The 24,914-nt window shown below is 37.4% G+C and overlaps 1 protein-coding gene across 9 annotated transcripts in view; it reads right to left on the bottom strand.

Annotated features, from left to right (window-relative positions):
* Positions 1–857: 857 nt before the first annotated feature.
* AGO3 (argonaute RISC catalytic component 3) overlaps positions 858–24,914 on the bottom strand; it is a 132,586-nt gene continuing 108,529 nt past the window's right edge. For 8 of the 9 annotated variants that reach the window (XM_074380511.1, XM_074380512.1, XM_003937513.3 and 5 more), the window contains 6 exons: positions 23,584–23,674; positions 20,620–20,814; positions 20,156–20,290; positions 17,363–17,464; positions 9,147–9,346; positions 858–8,655 (listed from right to left, as the gene is read on the bottom strand). In XM_074380511.1, the coding sequence (XP_074236612.1) occupies positions 8,547–8,655; positions 9,147–9,346; positions 17,363–17,464; positions 20,156–20,290; positions 20,620–20,814; positions 23,584–23,674 (832 nt within the window). In that variant the 3' untranslated portion in view covers positions 858–8,546. The other variant, XM_074380514.1, reaches the window with a different exon arrangement.

Raw genomic sequence — 24,914 nt, 5'->3', positions numbered from 1 at the left:
GAGACAGGGTTTCGCCATGTTGGCCAGGCTGGTCTTGAACTCCTGACCTCAGGTGATCTGCCCTCATCGGCTTTCCAAAGTGCTGGGATTGCAGGCATGAGCCACTGCACTCACCCCATGTACTTTTATTTTAAAAGTTAACATGCCAATATACGTAACTTTGATCTTGGCCAGGTGCAGTGGCTCATGGCTATAATTCCAGCACCTTGGGAGGCTGACATGGGAAGATCTCTTGAGCCTAGGAGTTCAAGACCAGCCCGGGTAATACAGCAACCCCTAACTCTAAAAACAAAAACAAAACCAAAACACTAACTGGGCATGGTGGCACATGTGCATAGTCCCAGCTCCAGAAGCTGAAGCAGGAGGATAGCCTGAGCCCAGGATTTTGAAATTACAGTGAACTATGATTGTGCCACAAAACAAATAATCTTAACCTAGTCACTAGGAAACTGGAGTGTCTATATATAATTGAACTTAATATTCTATAATCATTATTTTTACTGCCTTCAATTTATTTACATTCACAAATCATTACTATTTAAATTTTTAATTAGCTGAAGTACTCTACTAATCAGTCTTTATACCTGGCTCTCCCTAGCCACTTAAACTCTGATATCTTCACTGATACTCAGGGATTGAATCAACTTTAGAAATATGCTAGGGAAAAGATCAGGGTAGCAAATCTTCCGTATAAGAAATTATGGGGAAAACTTTTCATTTCAAAATCAATTATCAATGAGTTCTAAATCATTTGCTATTTGTTTTCCAGGCCTACAAAAATGATATCATAATCCTAATGCTGACCAATGTGACCGTTTAAGCAGTTTCAATGTATTTAAAGTTTAAAAAAAAAAAAAGGCATGTAACAATTATTTATTTGACAGGTTTTCCCAAAACTGCAGTCAGGTAAAATAAATCCAATCTGTTATGTTAGTTTGCTACTAAAGAAAAAAACCTCAAACTTACAGGAAAGTCCCACCTCCACTCCACATGTAGAAATCTGGCTAAAGACTGTCTTTAATGCCCACTATATAACAACATTAAATATTCTAAGTTACAAAATAGTGTTAATGGTTTATTGGTAAAAATTAAAACTCTAGAGTTTATGGAATTTGTAGTTTGGTTGGTATATTAACACTCCATCTTAATCTTTGCTGCTATTACAAAGAATGAGGAAAAGCTAGAACTATCTATAAAAATAAAACACCTTAAAACCAACAAGTAAGCAAAATATAAAAGTTGCACAGAAATTGCCAATAAATATAAACATCACAATAGAAAAATTAATCTTAACAAAAATAAACTCATAATTGCTATTAAAACATTATAAAAAACAAAAAAGTTTAATGTTCATGTATATTTGCAAACAGACACAGTACACTCCAAACAATATAATTTTACTATCATTATTATATAATGCAGCATACAAGATTACTGAAGTGTGGTGTTTCTTTTGTTTGCTTTTAGCCTCCTTTTCCGGAAGAATGCTCACCAAATTCAGAGGAAAGAAATGCCTAGGTGATCATTTACTGCTACTTACTGCTTCCTGACATGGAGCAAAATTGTTCTCTGGTAGATTAGTACATTCTAATTAGTATGAATTATTTTCCTTTCTTTTGCTTATTTCCCTGCAAGCACAATTTTTCACATTCTACTTCTAATTAACCGATCATACCCTTTTAAATGCCTTGTCATAATTTTTCATAGTTCCTGCATCCTAGAAAACATAAAAAATCATTTACAATATTCCTTGGTGTCTAGAAAAGAAAATTTCTCTAACAATAGAGATCATCATTTTGCTTTCTCGCTGAAGCTTATCTGAATGATGGCTTGGTACCACCTTTATGTGCAGTCTTCCTTAATAATGACTAATTAGGCTGGGTGTAGTGGTACAAGCCTGTAGTCCCAGCTACTTGGGAGACTGAGGCATGAGAATCACTTGAACCTGGGAGGTGGAGTTTGCAGTGAGCTGAGATTGTGCCACTGTACTCCAACCTAGGTGACAGAGTGAGACTTTGTCTCAAAAAAAAAAAAACAAAACAATTATTTAGAAAACGTTGCCTATAATTCCTGGCAAGTTATATTTCCCTTTGGACACTTGTACTATACCCATAATCTTATTAAAAAGTTACATAGATTTGCTGTTTTATATGCATTATGGATTTTCTCAAAGACAGTTGAGAATTAAAAGGGTTAATTCTACTAAAGATTTTGTTTTCAAATTTACAAAATAAATTTGGTGAGCATTTACCTAGATACTTTACTGCATAAAAGCTTTCCTTGGTTCCCTTGGACGAGATTCAGGACAACAACTAACAAATTTTTATGAAACTGTCACACTCTTGAAGTTCTAAAATAATTTATCTTTAAAATTCTTAGCTTCGTGCTATTTGAAAAATAAAAATCTACAGCACCATCTTCTGAAAAAGGCACTTTCTAAGAACCGCCTTGCTTTAAAAAATGATTAAAAAATTTAACTCAGAAGTCTATGCCCTGACAAACATCTTTGCTTTACTGAGACCCTAACATAGACACACTAGAATTTGGTTACTTTAGTTATTAGTCTCAAAAGAGAAGGGACCCCAATGGCTGGATAGGTGATTTGATAGGATTCTAATTTTGTCACACTGTTTACCTGATACTCCCAACAGGGTTTCTCACTGATAAATCTCAACTTCTATATTGAATTTACCATCCTTCTATCTTTAATTCAAATGAAAATCTTTAACTTCCATATTTTAAGAACAAAAGATTCTGAGATTTAATCAATGATGTAAACAACTGCAGTACTAGTTTTGATGGGTAAAGTAATATAAATTTCATTGACTAGTAGATAATATTAGCACAAGCCTTGACCATTATATCTTAGCTAAAACAATTATGTTGAGTGACATGGAAAATTATAAACTTAAATGTACCATTTTAAAAGTAGGAAAAAAGTCAAGATAGTTTTTCCCTTTGTGTGTGTGAGATTATATATATATATATATATATATATATATATATATATATACGCATATACATACACACACACACATACACACACACACACTCCCCTCCCTGCGTCCTGGGACTCAGATTGGCTTTCACTAATCACAGTATTATTTGTAACATTGTAACTGATCAAGAATGTTCTTAGTATAAACAGAATTTTTTAAAAGATTTTTTTTTGAGAAAATTCTCACTTTCTGATTTCTGTACTTACGTATCTATTCTTGGCTTGTTTTTTGACTCCTATAGAATCACAAAAGTATAGAATCATACAAAAGCTTTTATATGATTAAATATGAGGACTGGAATAGGAAATAAGGGTTCTAAATTAGGGTTATACTGCTACTAAGGAAGGCTTTACCTGATGTCAAACCTTCCAACAATTCTTACTGAAGCTTTAAGACATTTATGAATTCTCAAAAAGAATGAAAATAATGAATACTTCATATGGATAAAAAAGCCAAAATAAAGATGCCAGACTAATGATGTCTTTTTGCAGCTTGACTAACTAATAAAAGGTAATTTAAGTAGCAAGTGACTGTTAAGGGCAACCTGCCTGTTCAACAGAAGAACATCTAAGAGGATAAGCTAACCAAACATTTAACTGAGGTTAAATGATTCTGAGTGAAAACTTTGCAGAGTTATCAATTAAACTTCTTGGTAAAATATTAAAATCGAATTGGAAATAGGAAGACTACAATATATTCTAGCTGTATCCAAGTTGTTTGCTTCTTGAATTTCATTAAATCACTGCTATCCAAGTTGTTTGCTTCTTGAATTTCATTAAATCACTGCCCTTGGAAAATTCACGTTAGTCTCTAAACAGATCCATTAAGTTCCTTAAGTAACAAATGGTCTCTAATTCTTTGTCTGCAATCCATGTAAATACTTTGGATCCATCAATAGCACGCTTAGTGCTCACCCTTTCCTTGAATAGGGAGATCCTCTGCCAGTCATTCCTGCTAAAGGGCAAGTCAGCTTTTATTTCTCTAAACATATGCCTTAAGTCTTTCATGACTCTGTCTGTCAGGTCTGTCCTCCTAAAATCCATTAGAGAATACACAAGTAAACACTAGGCAGTGGTGGGTCGTGGAGAAGGTAGCTTGGAAATTGATCTAGATCTTTAGAAGGCTGAGAACTGTGCTGGGAAGCAGAGACGCCTCTATCAAGTACTTTCCGAAACACGCAGTCATTCCTACTAGAATCCCTACTAGACTCTCTTCTAGGAAGAGAAATATATTAATAGGTTATAAACAGGGATTTCCCATAGAATAATAATTTTTCCAAGAAACTTGTTAGAAGATAACTATTAAGAAAAAGAAAGGGAATCTATATTTCTGTAAAAACGTGCCAAAACAAGTCCTGGGAGGCTGAGGTACCCCTTGGCAAACTGTAAAAGTCAAAATCAACATTTCTAAAACAAAGAATATCCTGATATTAAATTGAAACTAAAAATGGCAGCACCCTTTGTTACTTTGATATTTCCTGTCCTTACTCTTACTTATGAAAAAAAGGGTCTAACACTAGCCTTAAATCCTGCTTATCTCCTTATTGTTTAGTGCAGTAATAGTCAGACTCTACTTAAATAAATATAGCAGCTACAATATTGTAAGTGAATGGTCCTCCATGCCAGTAACCTGATACTGTAATATAATACATGTGTCAGCACTTTACATAGATACATTAGCCATCAAGAATATACATTAAACTCCCAACTCTTCTTCATATGAAAATCAATTATCTAGTTGCCAAGACTGACGTTTTATAGTCATTCTTGGAAGATACATCATAGAAAAAAGCAGACCAAAATTTAGCATTCATCATATAGTTAGTGAGCAAGGGCAGGAGCAGAAGGGTCACTGTGAGTTTCATGTTTAACTTACCAAGTTTTTTTGAACAAAAAAGATTAGAAATTCTATACCAGAAGTGCAACAATAAATAGAACAAATTTCAAGAAGTATTTGTTGCTTAGCCTTTTAACTTAAAATCCTAAACACAAGTTTTCTTGTAATTAAGAATCAATGGTAATAAATATACCAATTTGTTAGTAAGCAAAATAGAAATATAATGTACATATTCTTTGACATTAATCAACTTTAAATTAGCAATGCTGACTAGTGTAAGACCACTCTAAAAAAGAAATCACTCAAAAGGTAAAGCTTTATAATTTAGAAAAAATATTTTTCCTCTTAAAAAAGTCCTTCCAAATAGATTTAAATTAAGGGCTCCACTCTAGCATATATGAGTAACTGAAAATTAGGTAAAAGAGTACATAGAGAATGGGAATCTACAGTCATTCCCTGAAGTTTCCCACACGAATCTGTGCAGCTCCCATGATAAAGAAAGATGTTTTACTCATACTAATCAAGCATAGACCAATTAAGTTTTTATCATCTTGGGTATACTATTTTCTTTTCTTGCCTATGATCCTGACTGTATTCAGTAAAATTTCAGTGTAAAAAAACCCATCTTTTACAGGAAATTTTTTTGGAGGAGATAGGAGAAGGCTGGGAGAAAACAATGTATATACTATACAAATATTACCTTTTGTAAAGTTCTTTGCAACAGTGTTGTAAATTGCATTTCAGACACTTCAAAGTAATAAACATACAAAATACAGTACTTTCTTAGTTTTCTGGCAGAGGGATAAAAGATTTCATGCCTGTCGGAGGACATGGGCTCAGATTTTAGGCTCAACATACAGTGAACTGGCAATAATAGTGGATTACAGGTAAGAGAGAAACTAAAGATCTAAATCCATTAGGTTTCATGTGCAGATGGAATTCTGAAAGGCTAAGAACAATGCCCACTGGAAACAATCTGTAGTATCTATACTCTGAACAGTGCAAAAAAAGGAAAAAATTAAAATGCAATTTTCATGAGTTACAAAGTGCAAAGCTCCCCTGAATCCAATGTTACTGATAAACTCGGTTTTGATAGCTTTATAGTACTTTTTAATACCTTAAAGTGTAATCAATAAAACAAAAGTTTTGTGAAACAATTTCCCGCATTTCAGTGATTCAACCAATTTAAAATGATTAAAGTCCTAACTTCCTTTGTTACTATCACCTTAATTTTAAAAGGAAAGTTACACTGGTGATACATTAGCAAAAGTTTTAAAATATCATCTTGCATTTTTCTGATTCATTTTAGTAAATGAAAATGGGCATCTAGCCAATATGATTCTTCAACAAACACAATCTATTTGCAAATAATTTAAATATGCTAAGCTGTTCATGATTATTTCTTAAATAAAAATTCAGCTTTATGTCTAATATGCAAGATTGGACTTATTTAGGCAACTTCACGTCATTTTCACTGTCATTTTTTTTTTTGAGACAGAGATTTGCTTTTGTCTCCCAGACTGGAGTGCAATGGTGCGATCTTGGCTCACCGCAACTTCCGACTCCTGGGTTCAAGCAATTCCCCTGCCTCAGTCTCCTGAGTAGCTGGGATTAGAGGTGCCTGCTACCATGTCCAGCTAATTTTTGTATTTTTAGTAGAGATGGGGTTTTACCATGTTGGTCAGGCTGGTCTTGAACTCCTGAGCTCAGGTGATATACCTGTCTTGGCCTCCCAGAGTGCTAGGGTTACAGGCATGAGTTACCGCACCCAGCCTTTATTCATGATGATTTTTAAAAGCTATGCTTTAAAACTAAAAATTACAAAACTTTCCTTTTGAAATTAAGGCTGTATTCTCTGCCCTTTTAAATTATGAAGGTGCCTGCTTCTCCTACTCTCCATGGTAAAGATGCAAACAGACACGACTTTCCTTTAAAACTGCTTATTGCACTAAAAGATAGCAAAAACAAGTTGTCAGTTCTTAAAATAAACATGATTATATTTCTATAAAAGATGCTGCCAACACAATTCTATAATTGTTAAAGCACTATTCTAATAAATAGAAAAGGAAGCTATACTTTCAAACACATACATATGTGTTTATATACACACACATACATATATATAAAAAATATATATGAAAATCACATTAAGGTATGAGAGGCAGCAAGTAACTATCAAAAAACAAAAAAAATCCCTCAACAACCCCTTCTTTCTCTCTACTCTATTTCAAAGATCTCAACCCTACAGAGTTCTAAACTTTGAAAATATTTACCCTTTATAAAAGCTTTAATGAATTTCCATGTCTAACCTATAGACACAGACGGCTTCAGAAAACACATCACTTATCAGAGAGAAAGATTACAACTTCTGACAGGTTTTATATTTATAGCAGCTTTAACAAACTCACTAAAGAGAAAGAATGGTAGGCTGGGTGCAATGGCTCACGCCTGTAATCCCAACACTTTGGGAGGCTGAGGCAGGCGAATCACGAGGTCAAGAGATCGAGACCATCCTGGCCAACATGGTGAAACCCTGTCTCTACTAGAAATACAAAAATTAGCTGGGTGTGGTGGCGCATGCCTGTAGTCCCAGCTACTTGGAAGGCTGAGGCAGGAGAATCGCTTGAACTGGGGAGTTGGAGGTTGCAGTGAGCCGAGATCGCACCACTGTACTGCAGCCTGGCAATAGAGTGAGACTCTGAGGTCTCAATTAAAAAAGAAAAAAAAGAAAAGAAAAAAGCGAAAGAATAGTTTAGGTTGCTACTGCTTATATACACATTGCACAAATGGCAAATGTATGTTCAGAGTGGGAGGGGAGAGACACACTCTCACAAAAACTTATTTTATGTATATATATGTGTGTATGTGTCTGTGTATATATGAACGCATACATATATAAAATTTTGTTTCTTAAGACAGCAATATCAAGAGTTGAAGACTCAGAATTGTGTATGAGAGAGGAGTCAGAAATAGGGTATGCAAAATAAAAGTAGAAATCTAGTTCGCCGTATTTTACATTCAAAGGAACCAGATATATGAACATCTGAATGTCACTGGTAGCATAGGAAAAAAATGTAGGTGATGAAGGCAAGGGAAATAAGAGAAATAAAGGTGGTAGTGGGGGTAAAATAAAAGGGAAAGAAAGCTCCCCAATGGAATGAACTATAAAATATATACACAGACATATATATCTATTATTAATCCAGATCTAGATATATATGCATATGAAGTACATGTATATATTTTTAAAATACACAGACACCTTTTACAAGAATATATGAATGCACATTAATTTTTTGCACACATAATTTTGAAAAATCACTTTGATTATTCATGAAGGTGTGTATTTTTTAAACCATCATTTACTTTTTCTTACTTTTTTTTGCAAAGATAGTTGTGCTGCCAAGCAACTTGAGGTAAAGGCATTAAAAAGGGTTAGACTACAAGAAATGAAAACAGAACAATTGCGATACTTCCTACAGGAGACCGCACAAAAAGCAGTTGGCTGGTTTCATATTGCATAATGATGCTGTGTTCCTTGATGAAGTAAACAATCTTCCTTGTATTAACATAAGGATCAGACCTTGGCCCCACACAGTGTTGGTTTCTGTATGGCTGGAGGTGTCCTTACTCAATTGACTCCACTGGAAACATACGTTGTATGTCAATTCATCTTTCAGTACTTCCTCTCAGAGAATATACTTGGACTATTTAAGCAAAGTACATTGTGCGTAAGGTATCTTGGTGAATCTGTACAGCCTTGGCAAGAGCTTGTGGATCTCGCCCATTGCTCTGTCCTGAAACGTGACTTCCTTCAGCACTGTAAGAGAAGTGGCAATGAACACAAAAACAAACTTTCTATTCTGACATAATAATTCCAAAAAATATGATTTGTTGTAGAAAAATTCAAAATTATCAACAAATAAGAGGCCAGTGTAATGATCTACGTGGCCATCACTCAGCTTCAATAATTATTAACTCAAAGGCCAGTTTTACTTCTCTTGCCTCCCCAGAATTAATTAGAAGCAAACCCAGACATCATATCATTTTCTCTATCTATCTGTATGTACCACTTTATTACCAATAATCTCTCCTTTGAATTAATGTGGCAAAGCAACTAAGTTACGATGTCATTCTATTAGTAACGAGCCTAGATCATATATTTCAGTAGGAAACCTTGGGCAATCAGTTCTGATTGTCATCACTTTTCACATGGATCACTGACTCCTCTAATAGCTTGTGGAACTTGAAAATCCTAACATGCAGACAGTATCTGGATTTGGGTGAGAACCTGTTAGGCTTTTATATTACCTGTCATGTTCTTTGTCCACAAGATGATATCTGGCTCTAAATGCTACCAGGTGAGCATAATACGCTGGTGCAGGTATAGAAACAGATCGTGTACAGCGTACGTAAGTGTGGCAGAGCTGGTAAGTTAGCAGCTGAAGTTCATCTGCAGTAAAGCAGTTATCATCCCATAAAACATGATAGTGTGAAGGACGACTGGTACCCTATAGAGAAGGCAATAACATATACACTGTTGAATTTTGAACTTTGTTTTGTTTTGTTTTGTTTTTTGACACAGAGTCTTGCTCTGTCGCCCAGGCTGGAGTGCAATGGCATGATATTAGCTCACTGCAACCTCCACCTCCTGGGTTCAAGTGATTCTCATGCCTCAGCCTCCCCAGTAGCTGGGATTACAGGCATGTGCCACCACGCCCAGCTAATTTTTTGTATTTTTAGTAGAGACAGGGTTTTGCCATGTTGGCCAGGCTGGTCTCAAACACCTGACCCCAAATGATCTGCCTGCCTTGGCCTCCCAAAGTGCTGGAATTACAGGTGTGAGCTACTAGGCCAAGTTGAATTTTGAACTTTTAAATAAATATTTAAGACCAAGTCACATACAAAACAGCTTTGGCACTTTGGGAGGTTGAGGTGGGAGTGTAGGTTGAGGCCAGGAGTTCAAGACCAGCCTGTACAACACAGTGAGACTCCATTTCCACAAAAGGTAAAAAAAAAAATTAGCCAGGTGTGGTGGCATGCACCTGTAAGCCAGCTACTTGGGAGGCTGACGCAGGAGGATCACTTGTGCCTAGGAGGTCAAGGCTGCAGTGAGCTGTGACTGTACCACTGCACTCCAGCCTGGGTGACATAGTGAGACTTTGTCTCAATAAATAAATAAATACATGAATTAAATGAAATAAAATAGAAAAAAGTAAAGCTCGGAAGATGTATAAAAAGGTTTTTAGTCTCTGTAAAATATTCTTGGTTATTTGCTGACTGTAGCTGAAGTTTTAAATTGATATCCTAAAGGAAAACTATTCAGGCCGGCCATGGTGGCTCATGCCTATAATCTCAGCACTTTGGGAGGCTGAGGTGGGAGGACAGCTCAAGCCCAGGAGTTTGTGACTAGCCTAGGCAACATAGGAAGACCTCATCTCTACAAAAAAGATTTAAAAAATTGTCCAGGTGTGGCCTGGGGGAGGTGGTTCATGTCTGTAATCCCAGCACTTTGGGAGGCCACGGCAGGTGGATCACAAGATCAGATTGAGACCATCCTGGCCAAAATGGTGACACCCTGTCTCTACTAAAAATACAAAAATTAGCTGGATGTGGTGGTGTGTACCTGTAATCCCAGCTACTTGGGAGGCTGAGGCAGGAGAATTGCTTGAACCAGGGAATCAGAGGTTGCATTATGCTGAGATTGTACCACTGTACTTCAGCCTGGTGACAGAGCAAGATTCTGTATCAAAAAAAAAAAAAAAAAAAAAAAAAAGCCAGGCATGGTGGCATGGACCAGTAGTCCCAGCTAGTTGGGAGGTGGAGGCAGGAAGACTGCTTGAGCTCAGGAAGTCAAAGCTGCATAAGGGGTGTTTGTGCCACTGCACTCCAGCCTGGATGACAGAGCAAGACCCTGTCTCAAATAAATAATAAAACAAAAATAGGCCAGATGTGGTGCTTCACACCTCTAATCCCAGAACTTTGGGAAGACAAGGTAGGTGAATCACTTGAGGTCAGGAGTTTCAAGACCAGCTTGGCCAACATGGTGAAACTCCCTCTCTACTAAAAGTACAAAAAAAATTAGCCAGGTGTGGTGGTGCACGCCTATAGTACCAAGTACTTGGGAAGGTGAGGCAGGAGAAGCACTTGAACCAGGGAGGCAGAGGCTGCAGTGAGCTGAGACTGCACCACTGCACTCCAGTCTGGGTGACAGAGCAAGACTCTGTCTCAAAAAAATAAAATAAAATAAAAATAATAAAAATTTTAAAAGTTAAAAAGGTAAAGGAAAACTGTTCCCTAAAGTTTCTGGTTAAATATATTGGAAAAATATTCCTGTCTTGAAGATTCATAATAGTCATTTGCATATCAGTGTTCTTCAAAAGTTCTATAATAAAAAAATCTGTTTAAACTGGTTATTCTAGAAATAGAAAAAAAATCTGTTTAATAGCATTTCTAAAACTTACTTGAACAGAGAATCTTTCTCCTCTGTGATTTTTTTTTTTTTTTTTTTTTTTTTTTTTTGAGACGGAGTTTCGCTCTTGTTACCCAGGCTGGAGTGCAATGGTGCGATCTCGGCTCACCGCAACCTCCGCCTCCTGGGTTCAGGCAATTCTCCTGCCTCAGCCTCCTGAGTAGCTGGGGTTACAGGCACGCGCCACCATGCCCAGCTAATTTTTTGCATGTTTAGTAGAGACGGGGTTTCACCATGTTGACCAGGATGGTCTCGATCTCTTGACTACGTGATCCACCCGCCTCGGCCTCCCAAAGTGCTGGGATTACAGGCTTGAGCCACCGCGCCCGGCCTCCTCTGTGATTTTTAAAATATAGTCATCTGGACGTAATGTGATACTTATTAAATATGGGAGGAAACATTAGGTTAAAATATATAAACCAGTCATATAGGATTTATTGATTGATTTATTTAGAGACAGGGTCTGCAGCCTCGACCTCCCAGACTCAGGTGATCCTCCCCTCAGTCTCCAGAGTAGCTGGCACTACAGGCATGCGCCACCACACCCCACGAGTTTTTGTATTTTTTATAGAGATGAGGTTTTGCCATGTTGCCCAGACTGGTCTCCAACTCCTTTTTTGGGCTTTTATTATTTTTCATGGACACATAATATTTGCACATACTTATGAGGTACAGTGTAGCATTTTGATACACATATATAATACATAATGATCAAATCAGGGTAATTAGGATATCTACACCTCAAACATTATGCTGGGAAAATTTCAAACTGGCTCTCCTGGTTATTTGAAAATATAGAATAAATTGTTAATTATAGCCATCCCATAATGCTATAGAATATTAGAACTTATTCCTCCTATCTAGTTGTAATTTTGTGTCTGTTAACCAGCCTTTGGTAACCCCCTCCCTTTTCTGCCTCTAGTAACCACTATGTTATTCTCTACTTCTATGACACACACTTTTATAGCTTCCACCAGTGAGATGATGCAGTATTTCTCTCTCTGCGCTTGGCTTATTTCACATAACATAATGTCCTCCAGGCTCATCCGTGTTGCCGCAAATGACAGGATTTCATTCTTTTTTGTGGCTGAATAGTAGCCCATTGTGTATAAATGCCATATTTTCTTTATCCATTTATCTGTTGATAGACACTTAGGTTGATTCCATATCTTGGCTATTGCAACAGTACTGCAGTAAATGTGGGGATGCACATATCTCCTTGACACAGTTTCCTTTCCTTTGCATATATACCCAGTAGTGGGATGGCTGGATCATATGGTAGTTTTAATTTTAGTTTTATGAGGAACTTCCATACTGATTTCCCTAACGGCTGTACTAATTTAGATTCCCACCAATAGTGTATACAAGTTCCTCTTTCTCTGCATTCTTTGTGTTTTTGATAATGACTATATTAATTAGGGTGAGATGACATCTCATTGTGATTTTAACTGGCATTTCCCTGATGATTATTGATATTGAGCGTTGTTTGTTTGTTTGTTTGTTTTGAGACAGAGTCTTGCTCTGTCGCCAGACACCAGGCTGGAGTGCAGTGGCATGATCTAGGCTCACTGCAACCTCCACCTCCCGGCTTCAAGGAATTCTCCTGCCTCAGCCTCCCGAGTAGCTGGGACTACAGGCGCGCGCCACCACACCCAGCTGATTTTTGTATTTTTTAGTAGAGACAGGGTTTCACCATGTTGGCCAGGATGGTCTCAATCTCGTGACCTTGTGATCTGCCTGCCTCAGTCTCCCAAAGTGCTGGGATTACAGGCGTGAGCCACCACGCCTGGCCATTGAGCATTTTTTCACATACCTGTTGGTCATCTCTATTACTCTCTTGAGACATCTGCCCATTTTAAAATCAAATTATTTGTTTTTTTTTGCTGTTGAGTTCCTTGTATATCCTGGATATCAGTACTTTGTTGTTGTTTTTTTGAGACAGTCTCTAGAGTCTTGAGAAAATAATGTATATTCTGCAGCTGCTAGATGAAATGCTTTGTATATATCTGTTAGGTCCATTTGGTCTAAAGTGTGTTTTAAATCCAATGTTTCTTTGTTGATTTTCTCTCTAGATGATCTGTCCAGTGTTGACAGTAGGGTGTTGAAGTCCCCAACTATTACTGTATTGGAGTCCATCTCTCTCTTTAGATCTAATAATACTTGCTTTATATTATATAACCGGATGCTCCAGTGTTGGCTGCATATATATTTACAATTGTTATTTCCTCACGGTGAACTGATCCCTTTAGCATTATATAATGACCTTCTTTGTCTCCTTTTACAGTTTTTGACTTAAAGTCTGTTTTGTCTGGCACAAATATAGCTACTTCTGCTTGCATTTCTTTTGCACTTGCGTGGAATGAATAACGTTCTCCATCCCTTCACTTTCAGTTTAATATGTATCTTTACAGGTGAAGTGAATTTCTCTTAGGCAGCATATATTTGGATCATTTTAAAAATCAATATTTTAGATGTAAGAAGTACATGTGATATTTGTTACATGGATATATTACACCCAGATGGTGAGCTTAGTACCCAATAGATAGTTTTTCAACTCATCCCCCTCTCCCTCCTCTCTAATAGTCCACAGTGTTTATTATTCTCATGTTTATGTCCATGTATGCTCAACGTTTAGGTCCCACTTAGAAGTGAGAGCATGCAGTATTTGGTTTTCTGTTCCTATGTTAGTTTGCTTAGGATTATGACCTTCAGCTGCATCTATGTTGCTGCAAAGGACATGATTGCATTTTAAAAAAAAAAATTCATTCAGTGGCTGGGCATGGTGGCTCATGTCTATAACCCCAGTACTTTGGGAGGATGAGGCAGGTGGTTTGCTTGAGCTCTGGAGTTCAAGACCAGCCTGGGAAACATAGTGATACCCCATCTACAAAAATACAAAAATTAGCCAGGTGTGGTGATGCATGCCTGTAGCCCTAGTCACTCAGAAAGCTGGGACAAGAAAATTGCCTGAGCCCGAGCCTGGGAGGCAGAGGTTGCAGTGAGTTGAGACTGCACCACTGCACTCCAGCCTGGGCACCAGAGTGAGAAAAATTTCATTTAGCCAGTCTACATCTTTTCAGTGGGCAATTTGTTTACATTCAAGGATACTGGAGAACTCCTTCTGTAATTTGTTAATTGTTTTCTGCTTGTTTTATATATCCTTTCTTCCTTTCTTATTGTTTATCATTAGGGTTGGTGGTTTTCTGTAGAGTAATAAGGTTTGAATCTTTTCTCTTTCTCTCTTGTGTATCTGTTCTACCAGTGAGTTTTATACTGTTGTGTGTTTCCATAATAATTGTTGACTTTTTGCCTCCAGATGTAGGATTCCCTTGAACACTTCCTGTAGGGCAAGTCTAGTGGTGATAAATTTCCTCAGTTTTTGCATGTCTGGGAAAGACTATTTCTCCTTCATTTCTAAATGACAGCTTTGCTGGATATAGAATACTTATTTGTTTATTTATTTATAGAATACTTATTTATTTATTTATTTATTGAGACAGTCTCAATCTGTAGTCCAGGCTGGAGTATGGTGGCACAACCACAGTTCACTGGAACCTCTGCCTCCTGAGCTCAAATGATACTTAACTGGCTACAGTATTCTTGGCTGATAATTGTTTTCTTTCAGCACTTTGAATATAACATCTCAATCTCTGTAGGCTTATAAGGTTTCTGTGAAGAAATCTGCTGTTAGTTTAATGAGGATTATAAGTGACTTGATGCTTTTCTGTTGTTTTTTAGAATTCTGTCTGTCTTTGACTTAAAAATTGGACTACAATGTGCCTTGGGAAGAACCTTTAAGGGCTGGATCTGTTCGCAGACTTTTGAACCTCCTTTTTTACATGTCCACATTTTTCCCCAGATTTGGGAAGTTTTCAGTTATCATTATTATTATTATTTTTGAGACAGGGTCTCACTCTGTCACCCCAGGCTAGAGTATAGTGGTATGATCTAGGCTTGCTGGGACTACAGGTGCGTGCCACCATGCCTGGCTAATATTTGTATTTTTTGTAGTGATGGTATTTCACCATGTTGCCCTGGCTGGTCTCAAACTCCTGAGTTTAAGTAATCTGCCCACCTTGGCCTCCCAAAGCGTTGGGATTACAGGTGTAAGCTACCATGCTCGACTTGTTATGTCATTAAGTAGGTTTTCTACAGTTTCCCTTTCTATTCTCCTTCTGGAACTCCTATAATACAAATATTTATTTGCTTACTGGTTCCATAAGTCTCAGAGGCTCTCTTCACTCTATTTTTTTTTGTTTTAAGATGGGGTTTCACCATGATGGCGAGGCTTGTCTTGAACTCCTGACCTCAGGTGATCCACCCACCTCGGCCTCCCAAAGTGCTAGGATTACAGGCATGAGCCATCGCGCCCGGCCCACTCTTTTCATTCTTACGTTTTTTTTTTTTTTTTTTTTTCTGACTCGGATCTTTTTCCAAATTACCTATCTTCAGGTTCAGAGATTCTTTCTTCTGCTTGATCAAATCTGCTGTTGAAATTCTCTATTGTATTTTCCATTGAATTCTTCAGCTGCAGATTTCTGTTTGATTCTTTTTGAATTTCTATCTTTTTGTTGAATTTCTTGTTCATATTGTGAATTACTTTCCTAATTTTGCTGAGTTGTCTATTGGTATTTTCTTGTATCTCAATATATTTGAGCTATCCCAATATCTATGGGATACAGAGCTGCTCAGCTCTTCCAGGACACCAATTCCCCAGTGCCACTTAAGCCCAGGCATGGGGACTATGCCTGTTCTGGGTGGCCCAGACATGGTTTCCCTGATATGCAGGGAACTGCTTCAGCTTAGGTACTGGACTGTGTGACTGCTCTGGGTGACTAAGGCACTGCTTCCTGAGATGCAAGGTACTACTTAGGCACTGGAGAGGTATGATCTCTCTCTCTTTTATTTATTTTTTCTAGAGATAGAGTTTCACTCTGTCACCCAAGCTGGAGTGCAGTGGTGTGACCTCTGTTCACTGCCAACGTCCGCCACCCAAGTTCAAGCAATTCTCTTGCCTTAGCCTCCAGAGCAACTAGGACTACAGGCATGTGTGCCACCATGTCTGGCTAAGTTTTTTGTATTTTTAGTAGAGATGGGGTTTTTGTCATGTTGGCCAGGCTGTTCTTGAACTCCTGACCTCAGGTGATCTGACCCCCTTGTCCTTCCAAAGTGCTGGGATTTCAGGTGTGAACCACCATGCGCGGCCAAGGTATAACCTCTTTAAGTGGCCAAGGAGCAAGGTGTTTAACAGGTGCTTGCAGCTCAACAAGGCTGTCAGACCACTGGGTTGGGGTAATTTGGTGACAGCCTCAATGATAAAGGGGCCATGGCTACTTGCCCCTGGAGCAAAACATACTCCAGCTATATAGTTCCTCTATAGGCACATGCTACCATGCCTGGGGAATTTTTGTTTTTTTGTAGAGATGGGGTTTCTCTATGTTGCCGAGGCTGGTCTTGAACTCCTGAGCTCAAGCAATCTGCCCATCTCAGCGTCCCAAAGTATTGAGATTTTAGGCATGAGCTACCACACCCAGCCCAATTAAACTCTTTCACATGCTTAATACCTACCAGTAAATGTCAAAGTTTTCTATAAAATGTTATCATCATTAGCTGAGTGCAATGGTACATTCCTGTTGCCCCAGCTACTTGAGAGCTGAGGTGGGAGGACTGCTTGAGCTCAAGAGTTCTAGTCCAGCCTGAGCAAAAGAGTATTTTTTTTTCTTGCTCTCTCTTTTTAAAGAGGCACATGCTAAAGGAACAATCAGGTACTTCTACATTTTTAAAAAAACATTTTAGGTAAATTAAGGGCCTGTTTTAGGGAAATGCATTCTATTAAGCTACTTATAGTCTGGTATTTTCATAAAAATAAGTTCCTAAGCCCCTCTCAAGGTAAGGAAAGGGAAGACATTTGTTTACTGGAAGTTTCATTTAATTTCATATGGAAACAAGTTGGAATGCAAACAGTATTTCTTTATCTTTTTTCTTAGATTTGAAAAAATACATGTAAGAATGACAGTTCTTGTATTAAAATATTTTACCCAAAGTATAGGCTTACCTGTATTCCAGCATGGCTACAGAGGTAAAAATCAAACTCATATGGGTGTGTAATGTCTGTATCAACTGTTGTTCCAGCTGGGATATTGCCACTTCTTCCAACCTAGATTTGTTTGGTCAAAGTTTAAACAAATAAGAAAAAGGTAAAAATTGTATCTGAAAGCACTTTAAAAAATGTATGCATATGTAGGCCGATCCTATGTTCACTACTTTCACTTTGAAATATAATTTAAGCAATCATTCAGAGGAGACCTTATGCAGGTCCTGGTTCCTGTTCCTAAATGTTGCTGAAGGGAATGCTGATACACAACAAAGTCTTAGATAGTCTCTGCTACATGCTTCGCTAATAGTCATACGGGCAAAGACACTAAAAAATTTCTTTTCTTAAATTAACTTAAAGTGCTTGAGTTTATGGTACCTGTGCATAGTAGGTATTCTTGAGTGTGTGATATATGAGATAAGCATTTACCTTTGAGACAACTAGATGTTTAGAGAGAGAGAATGTTGACAACATCAACAACAGTCACACCATTTGTTAACCATTTATGTGTCAGGCACTTTAAACACATGATTTCTAAATCCTGATAACAATCCTGCAAGTTAGGAATTATTTCCATTTGTTTGGCGAAATAAAGGCTCAGGAATACAAAATGATTCGCTCAATAGCATACAATAAAGGGCAGAACTGAGATTCAAATAATGAAATAATTGCAAAGGCCTTATTCCTTTTATTTCATACTATCAGTTTCAATATCTTGTAAGAGGACAGATACTATGATTTTCTCTGAGTGTATATAATATAACTGAAATGACTCAAAATTCTTGATAATGCAAGCTCCTTATAAAAGACTTAAAAATGCTTACTATACCCGCCTCCACTGCCCTATCCCAACACATTTAAAATTATTAACTGTAAGTCTAGGTTTACAAGGCCAGCAAATCAGAAACTATTTTACTGACTCATATATTATTTTTGTCATGTGAGTGACTGTTACAAGGTGGTATCTTGAATTATAGCCATGTGGAACAACTAGATACACTTTACCAAGCACAAAACAAAATAGTTTATAATCTACTAAATTATGCCAACTCTTAAAAAAATACTTAACTCTAATAAATTAGTAACACATAAATCTTCCAATTAATACATACAAAAAGTTGTAGTCTGGGTATGATGGCTCACACCTACAATCCCAGCACTTTGGGAGGCTGAGGTGGGTGGATCACTTGAGGCCAGGAGTTTGTGAACAGCCTGGCCAACATGGTGAAACCCTGTCTTTAACAAAAATACAAAAATTAGACGGGTATGGTGGCACATGCTGTAATCCCAGCTACTCAGGAGGCTGAGGCAGAAGAATTGCTTGAACCTGAGAGGTGGAGGTTGCAGTGAGCTGAGATCATGCCACTGCACTCCAGCCTGGGCAACAGAGTGAAACTGTCACAAAAACAGACACAGAACCAAACCAAAACCAAAACAAAACAAAACCACCTCATAATGTTGTTGGTGAGGATTATTAAATTTATAAGCAATACTTAGAACAATGTCTACTATTTTTATTTCTTCTTCTCTATTACTACCACTATTACCACCACTCTACAGCTAGCCAAACTTTATTTACTAATCTTTTTTGGTGTTGTTCCCAGCACTCTACTAATGAGAACTAGCCAAACTTTACTGAGTACTTAGTGTGGGCCAAACCCTGTTCTAAGTACATTACGTATTTTATTTAATTCTCCTAACAACCCATATAAGGTTGAATAATATCAGTATTATCCAATCTTGCTGAGAAATAAACAGGCACAGAGATGTTAAGTTGCTTGCCCAAAGGAGTACAGTGAGTATGTATGCCAAAGACAAAACACTCCTTAGTTCCTTTCTATCAAATCCCTTTCTCAAGGGGACACAACACTTGGTATCACTAGATTTCTCTGCTCCAAGATTTGCAGGATGAGGGCAGATGGGATCAGAGCACTGAAAATGACAGTAAGACTGCTGTCCTGCTGCACACAGATAAAAAACATATTTCCTTAGGTATTTATATCTCTCTTTCCTAATTACAAAACACATACATTCACATTATAAAATACATAAAATAATTCTGTGAACTTTAAAGGAAACATGGCTTAAAAGTTAGTTTGTATAAATTTTCGCTTTTTTTTTTTTTTTTTTTTTGAGATGGATACTTGCTCTGTCGCCCAGGCTGGAGTACAGTGGCATCATCTTGGCTCACTGCAACCTCTGCCTCCTGGGTTCAAGCAATTCTCCTGCCTCAGCCTCCCAAGTAGCTGAGATTACGGATGTGCACCACCATGCCTGGCTAATTTTTGTACTTTTAGTAAAGACAGGGTTTCACCATGTTGGCCAGGCAAGTCTTGAATTCCTGACCTCAAGCAATCTGCCTGCCTTGGCCTTCCAAGGTGCTGGAATTACAGACATGAGCCACTGCACCTGGCCTGAATGTCTGCTTTTAAAAAAACTAATTTGTACAAGCTATTTTAAAAAGAGAATGTACCTTTTTTCCTGAAGATTTTAGGAAAATATGAATAGAAGAATAATTTTAAAACTATCAATTTCTTCACAACAAAAAGTAGAATGAGATTTTGGACATTTGGAATGTGACTAGAAATTCCATTAAGTTAAAAATAATCTATTTCTATACACATAAAGTAATTGTTGAAATCTGCTACTATATACTGGAAATCCTGTTATTGGCAGAGGGCCCTTGTTGAGTGCTCTATGAACTCTGTTGAATAAGCTTGGTTTATAATAGTATTACAACCGAGGTGAGATTACCCTTTCTGTCCTATCAGCACAAAATAATCGAGTATGATGTCTCTTCTGAACTACAATGTAGGTTATTCCAGGTTGATAGTCTTTCTCCAAACTGATGCAGGCTTCTCGAATTGCTAGTAGTTCATAATATAATACCTAGAGAATATAACATGGAAAGATTCAATACAGTCAGCTATTTGCTTTTGTATACTTCAAAACAGAATAATGATCTAATCTCAGGATTCCTTAATCCCATCGCTCTATAACTAATATGCTTCTTGATTCCATTTTAACGATTAGCAGAACATGGTCTTAGCAAGAAAGGCATACACATTCACAATGAACATTTTCACAAAGAAAATCTAAGAAAATACCAAGTTTTGACTTGGGAACTCTAACAAGCTTTTTAACTCCAGAACTAGACACCGTATTATAAACACAATATCTGATTTCACCATAGTCTGATGAGATTCTAGGCAACCAACCTGCCTAAACTGCCCCTCTGAAACACCATCCCGATAAAAGATGATACGAGTAGGCTTGAACCGAGTTGACTTATAAAACTGAATAAGAAGTTCCCGGACCATGGAGGCCAAGTCCTGGATGATCTCCTGTCGGGGTCTCTGAACTCTTACTGTGGCACAGTATCTGCTTGGGTGGGCATCCATACTACCTACAACCTAGGTTGGAAAAAGTAAAAAGAAAAAAAAAAAGAAAGAAAGATAATAAAAATTACATGAATTTAATTTACATTTTTATTTTACTGTAGCCTTACATTTATCACTTTACTTTGAGAGTAATCAAAAACAGTAATTCTGAATTGGATACAATGGCATGTGCCTGTAGTCCCAGCTACTCAGGAAGCTGAGGTAGGAGGATCAATTGTGCCTAAGAATTTGAGGCCAGCCTGGGCAAAATAGCAAGACTCCATCTCTCTCTCTCTCTCGCTCTCTTTCTTTTTTTTTTTTTTTTTGAGACAGAGTCTCGCTCTGTTGCCAGGCTGGAGTGCAGTGGCGCGATCTCAGCTCACTGCAACCTCTCCCTCCTGGGTTCAAACGATTCTCCTGCCTCAGCCTCCTGAATAGCTAGGACTACAGATACTTGCCACCACACTCAGCTAATTTTTGTATTTTTAGTAGAGATGGGATTTTACCATATTGGCCAGGATAGTCTCGATCTCTTGACCTTGTGATCTGCCCGCCTCGGCCTCCCAAAGTGCTGGGATCACAGGCGTAAGACACTGTGCCCAGCCAATCCCATCTCTTTAAAAAATTTAAAGAAAAATAGTACTTCCCTTGCTGGGTGCGGTGGCTCAAGCCTGTAATACCAGCACTTTGGGAGGCCGAGGCGGGTGGATCACGAGGTCAAGAGATCAAGACCATCCTGGTCAACATGGTGAAACCCCGTCTCTACTAAAAATACAAAACATTAGCTGGGCATGGTGGCGCGCACCTGTAATCCCAGATACTCAGGAGGCTGAGGCAGGAGAATTGCCTGAACCCAGGAGGCGGAGGTTGTGGTGAGCTGAGATCGCGCCATTGCACTCCAGCCTGGGTAACAAGAGCAAAACTCCATCTCAAAAACAAACAAACAAACAAACAAACAAACAAACAAACAACAAAAAAATAGTACTTCCCAGTGAACAACAGAACAAAACACTAGCATAGGGTAAAAAACTATTTTCCTATAACTAGGCTGAACTATACACTTAACAATTAGATTCTTTGTGTTGTTGGTATACTTAAAGATTAGTGAGAAAAGAAAAAGACAAAAAGATGTGCATAAGAGAATAAGTGAAAGGAAATAAGTAAAAATGAAGACCAGTTCAAACCACTGATTTTTCTTCCTGTCTCTTTCACTTTAGCAACCTATCTCAGAAGCCATACTTAAGATTTTAGCTTCATCTTAGAACTGTTATGCTTCATAAATTTTAAAATCAGAATTTTCCCTTTTGGCTTGAATCTATGCTCAGTCATACTGAGCTGTATTTGTGTTCTGTATCTGGTCCTCAGGGAAGTTAATCCTGATTTTGAAATTGGCTATACTAATTTTCTCTTTCTGTGTCTAATATTGCTATGTCTTTAGAGAAGAGACCTTAAAGCATGAACTTATAACATTATTCTGATCAGAGTCTAGGCTGGTCACTGCCTCCAGACTCTCTTCCAGGTAACCTATATCAAAGTCATGCTTCAAAAATGGAACTTTGACCATTTCTTTCCCTTGAAGGGTATCTCGTTTCTAAGAATAAATCCATACCCCTTGGATGGAGCAAAATGCCTCACAAAAGCTTCCTAGCCTTATGGCCTGCAGTATACTATGTTCCAACTCCTTGTATTTCTCAATATTCCCAAAACACACCAGGTTCTTGCAACGTAAATGTTGTTATTTCGTTATCATGATAACACCTATTATATTATGTGGCACTCATTACTTACATTAGTTTCTCACACTACTCTCTAAGTTTTTGGGAATAGAAGCCATATAGAAAAAAAAAATCAACAAATAAATTCTGTTTACAAGATTTCTGATAACCATAAAAGAAAGTGGGTATTTGGTGGAAATGTATTTTGTAGAAAAAGACAATGACTACTAGAAGTCCAAAGGAATGCTTTAAACCTTCTTAGAAAATAACCCCAAAGTAGCAAATCCAGAGAAGTCTTTTGAGTTACTTTCTTTACCATTTTATCTTCTATAAGAACATGTTAATGAATATTAGAGATGACTCAACATAACTACTGAACATTTAAAGAAAATAATTCATGTATAACATTAAAAATACAAAGCAACAGAATAGATAAAAATTAATTTCCTTTATTAATGAAACAGCTTTAAAATTTTTAAGTGAAAATTTAAATATTACAATCACTTTCAGGGATGAATTAGATTTATCAGATTCATAAGACTTAAGATTTATGTAAAGATTATAATGGATCATAGAAAAAATATTAAATCTTTTTTTTTTTTTTTTTTTTTTTTGGAGACAGTCTTACTACAGCCTAGGCCACAAAAGTGAGACTCTGTCTGAAAAACATAAAGAATTCAGGTGCAAAGTATTGAATTGGATGAAGGTGGGAGACATTTTATATGTAAAAAAATGTAATCCATCAAGCTTTTACATAGTGCATCTCTCTATGACGAAGACATTACTGAAATATACAAACTAGTCAAACAACAAAAAGTAACTAAAATGCATAATCATGGAGAGAGAGGTCAAGTAGAAAAATTAAAGTAGAATACAGAAGATTGAATAATATAACTAGGAAACTTGATATAATATATACATATGGAACTTGTAAACCCTAAACCAGAGAATAATCATTCTTTTAAAAAACCCAAAGAACATTTATGAAAGTCGGCTACAAAGAAAATTTTAAAATTCAAAAAGTTGAAACTGCAAAACTGATACTAGTCTGTAAACTTTAGATAAGATAAACCTGGCTAACACTCACAGCAGCAATAGAAGGCTTCTTCCCATCACCAGCAGGTGGATGAGTGACATCGGCTCCCAAAAAGATCACTGGTTGCTGGAACACAGAAGGTCTTAAACATATTTTTAAAAAGAGTTAGATATCTCATTTTTTCATTATCCATTTATCTGTTTCACACAATTTCAACATTACTTAAAGTTATTGACAGCACAGAGGAAGTCCTATGTAATCCAAAGTCTTACTCAGAGCAGAATTTTGCCTTGTGCTAGGGGTTGAAAAGGGCACCAGATGCTAGTATTCTCCATGATGGGCACAAAATTATAAACTTCATTATCATGATCTACAAATTTTTATCACTCTTTAAAAATCGACTTGTATTGTAAACCTATGTTTCTTAAGGAAAAAAGGAATCATTACACTTTAGACTGGAAGGGATTTTGGGACTCTGCTACTTCAACTCCCTGGCCAAAAGTGTAAAGAAGAGTAACATATATTCAATAATCATAAAGTAGCTAGCATTTCCTTTTATTTTATTTTATGTTGTTATTGTTTCGTTTATTTTTTTTTTTGAGACAGGGTCTCACTGTGTTGCCCAGGCTGGAGTGTAGTGGCGTGATCATGGTTCACTGCAGCCTTGACGTCCTTGGGCTCAGGTAATCCTCCCACCTCAGCCTTTGGAGTAGCTGCAACAACAGGCATGTGCCACCACACATGGCTAATCTTTCTACTTTTTGTAGAGATGAGGTTTCACCATGTTGGTCTTGTTGATAAAATTCTATATTTATCTCAGTTACAGATCTCATCTCATATTTAGCAGGGGTAGAAAGTAGAGGTGGTATGGAAAAAGAGGAATAATAGGACTTTTGTGTCAAATAAACATGGGCCAGTCCTTATTCTAATGTTTATCTGTGGTGTATACTTAACTTTTTTGAGGCCTAATTGCCTCAACTATGAAAAGAGAGCTTGTTCAATTCTCTGAAAATTGGCCTCTTCCTCAGTGACTTGCACAATAAGCTACCTCCTGTTTCTAGGTCATGATGTCTCATACGTCCTAAGATTCCAGCTCTAATAGGGGTGACCTAACAGTAACATGTTGTCTCACTGACTACAGCAAAAGGCTAAGATGTCTTACTTAATTGACAAATCTGGGCCCCCAGCCCTTCTCTCCTTCCATTCCAGGTAAGTGAGAAGCCTCATGAACCAGGTTGAAGATGACTACCAAATAAACTGAAAATTCTTCAAGCTGGGCTCTCCGTAAGAAATAAAGCTCTGGATACTTTCCGGCTAAGAGGTACTTTGCATACTAAATGTAAATTGTTGGGGCTTGAGCCCCTGTGCTGGGGCCCATTCCC

The sequence above is a fragment of the Saimiri boliviensis genome, chromosome 11, assembly GCF_048565385.1.
Source record: "Saimiri boliviensis isolate mSaiBol1 chromosome 11, mSaiBol1.pri, whole genome shotgun sequence".
NCBI lineage: Eukaryota > Metazoa > Chordata > Mammalia > Primates > Cebidae > Saimiri > Saimiri boliviensis.
The sequence above is the reverse complement of the archived record's forward strand: the minus strand, read 5'-3'. Positions and strand labels throughout refer to the sequence as shown.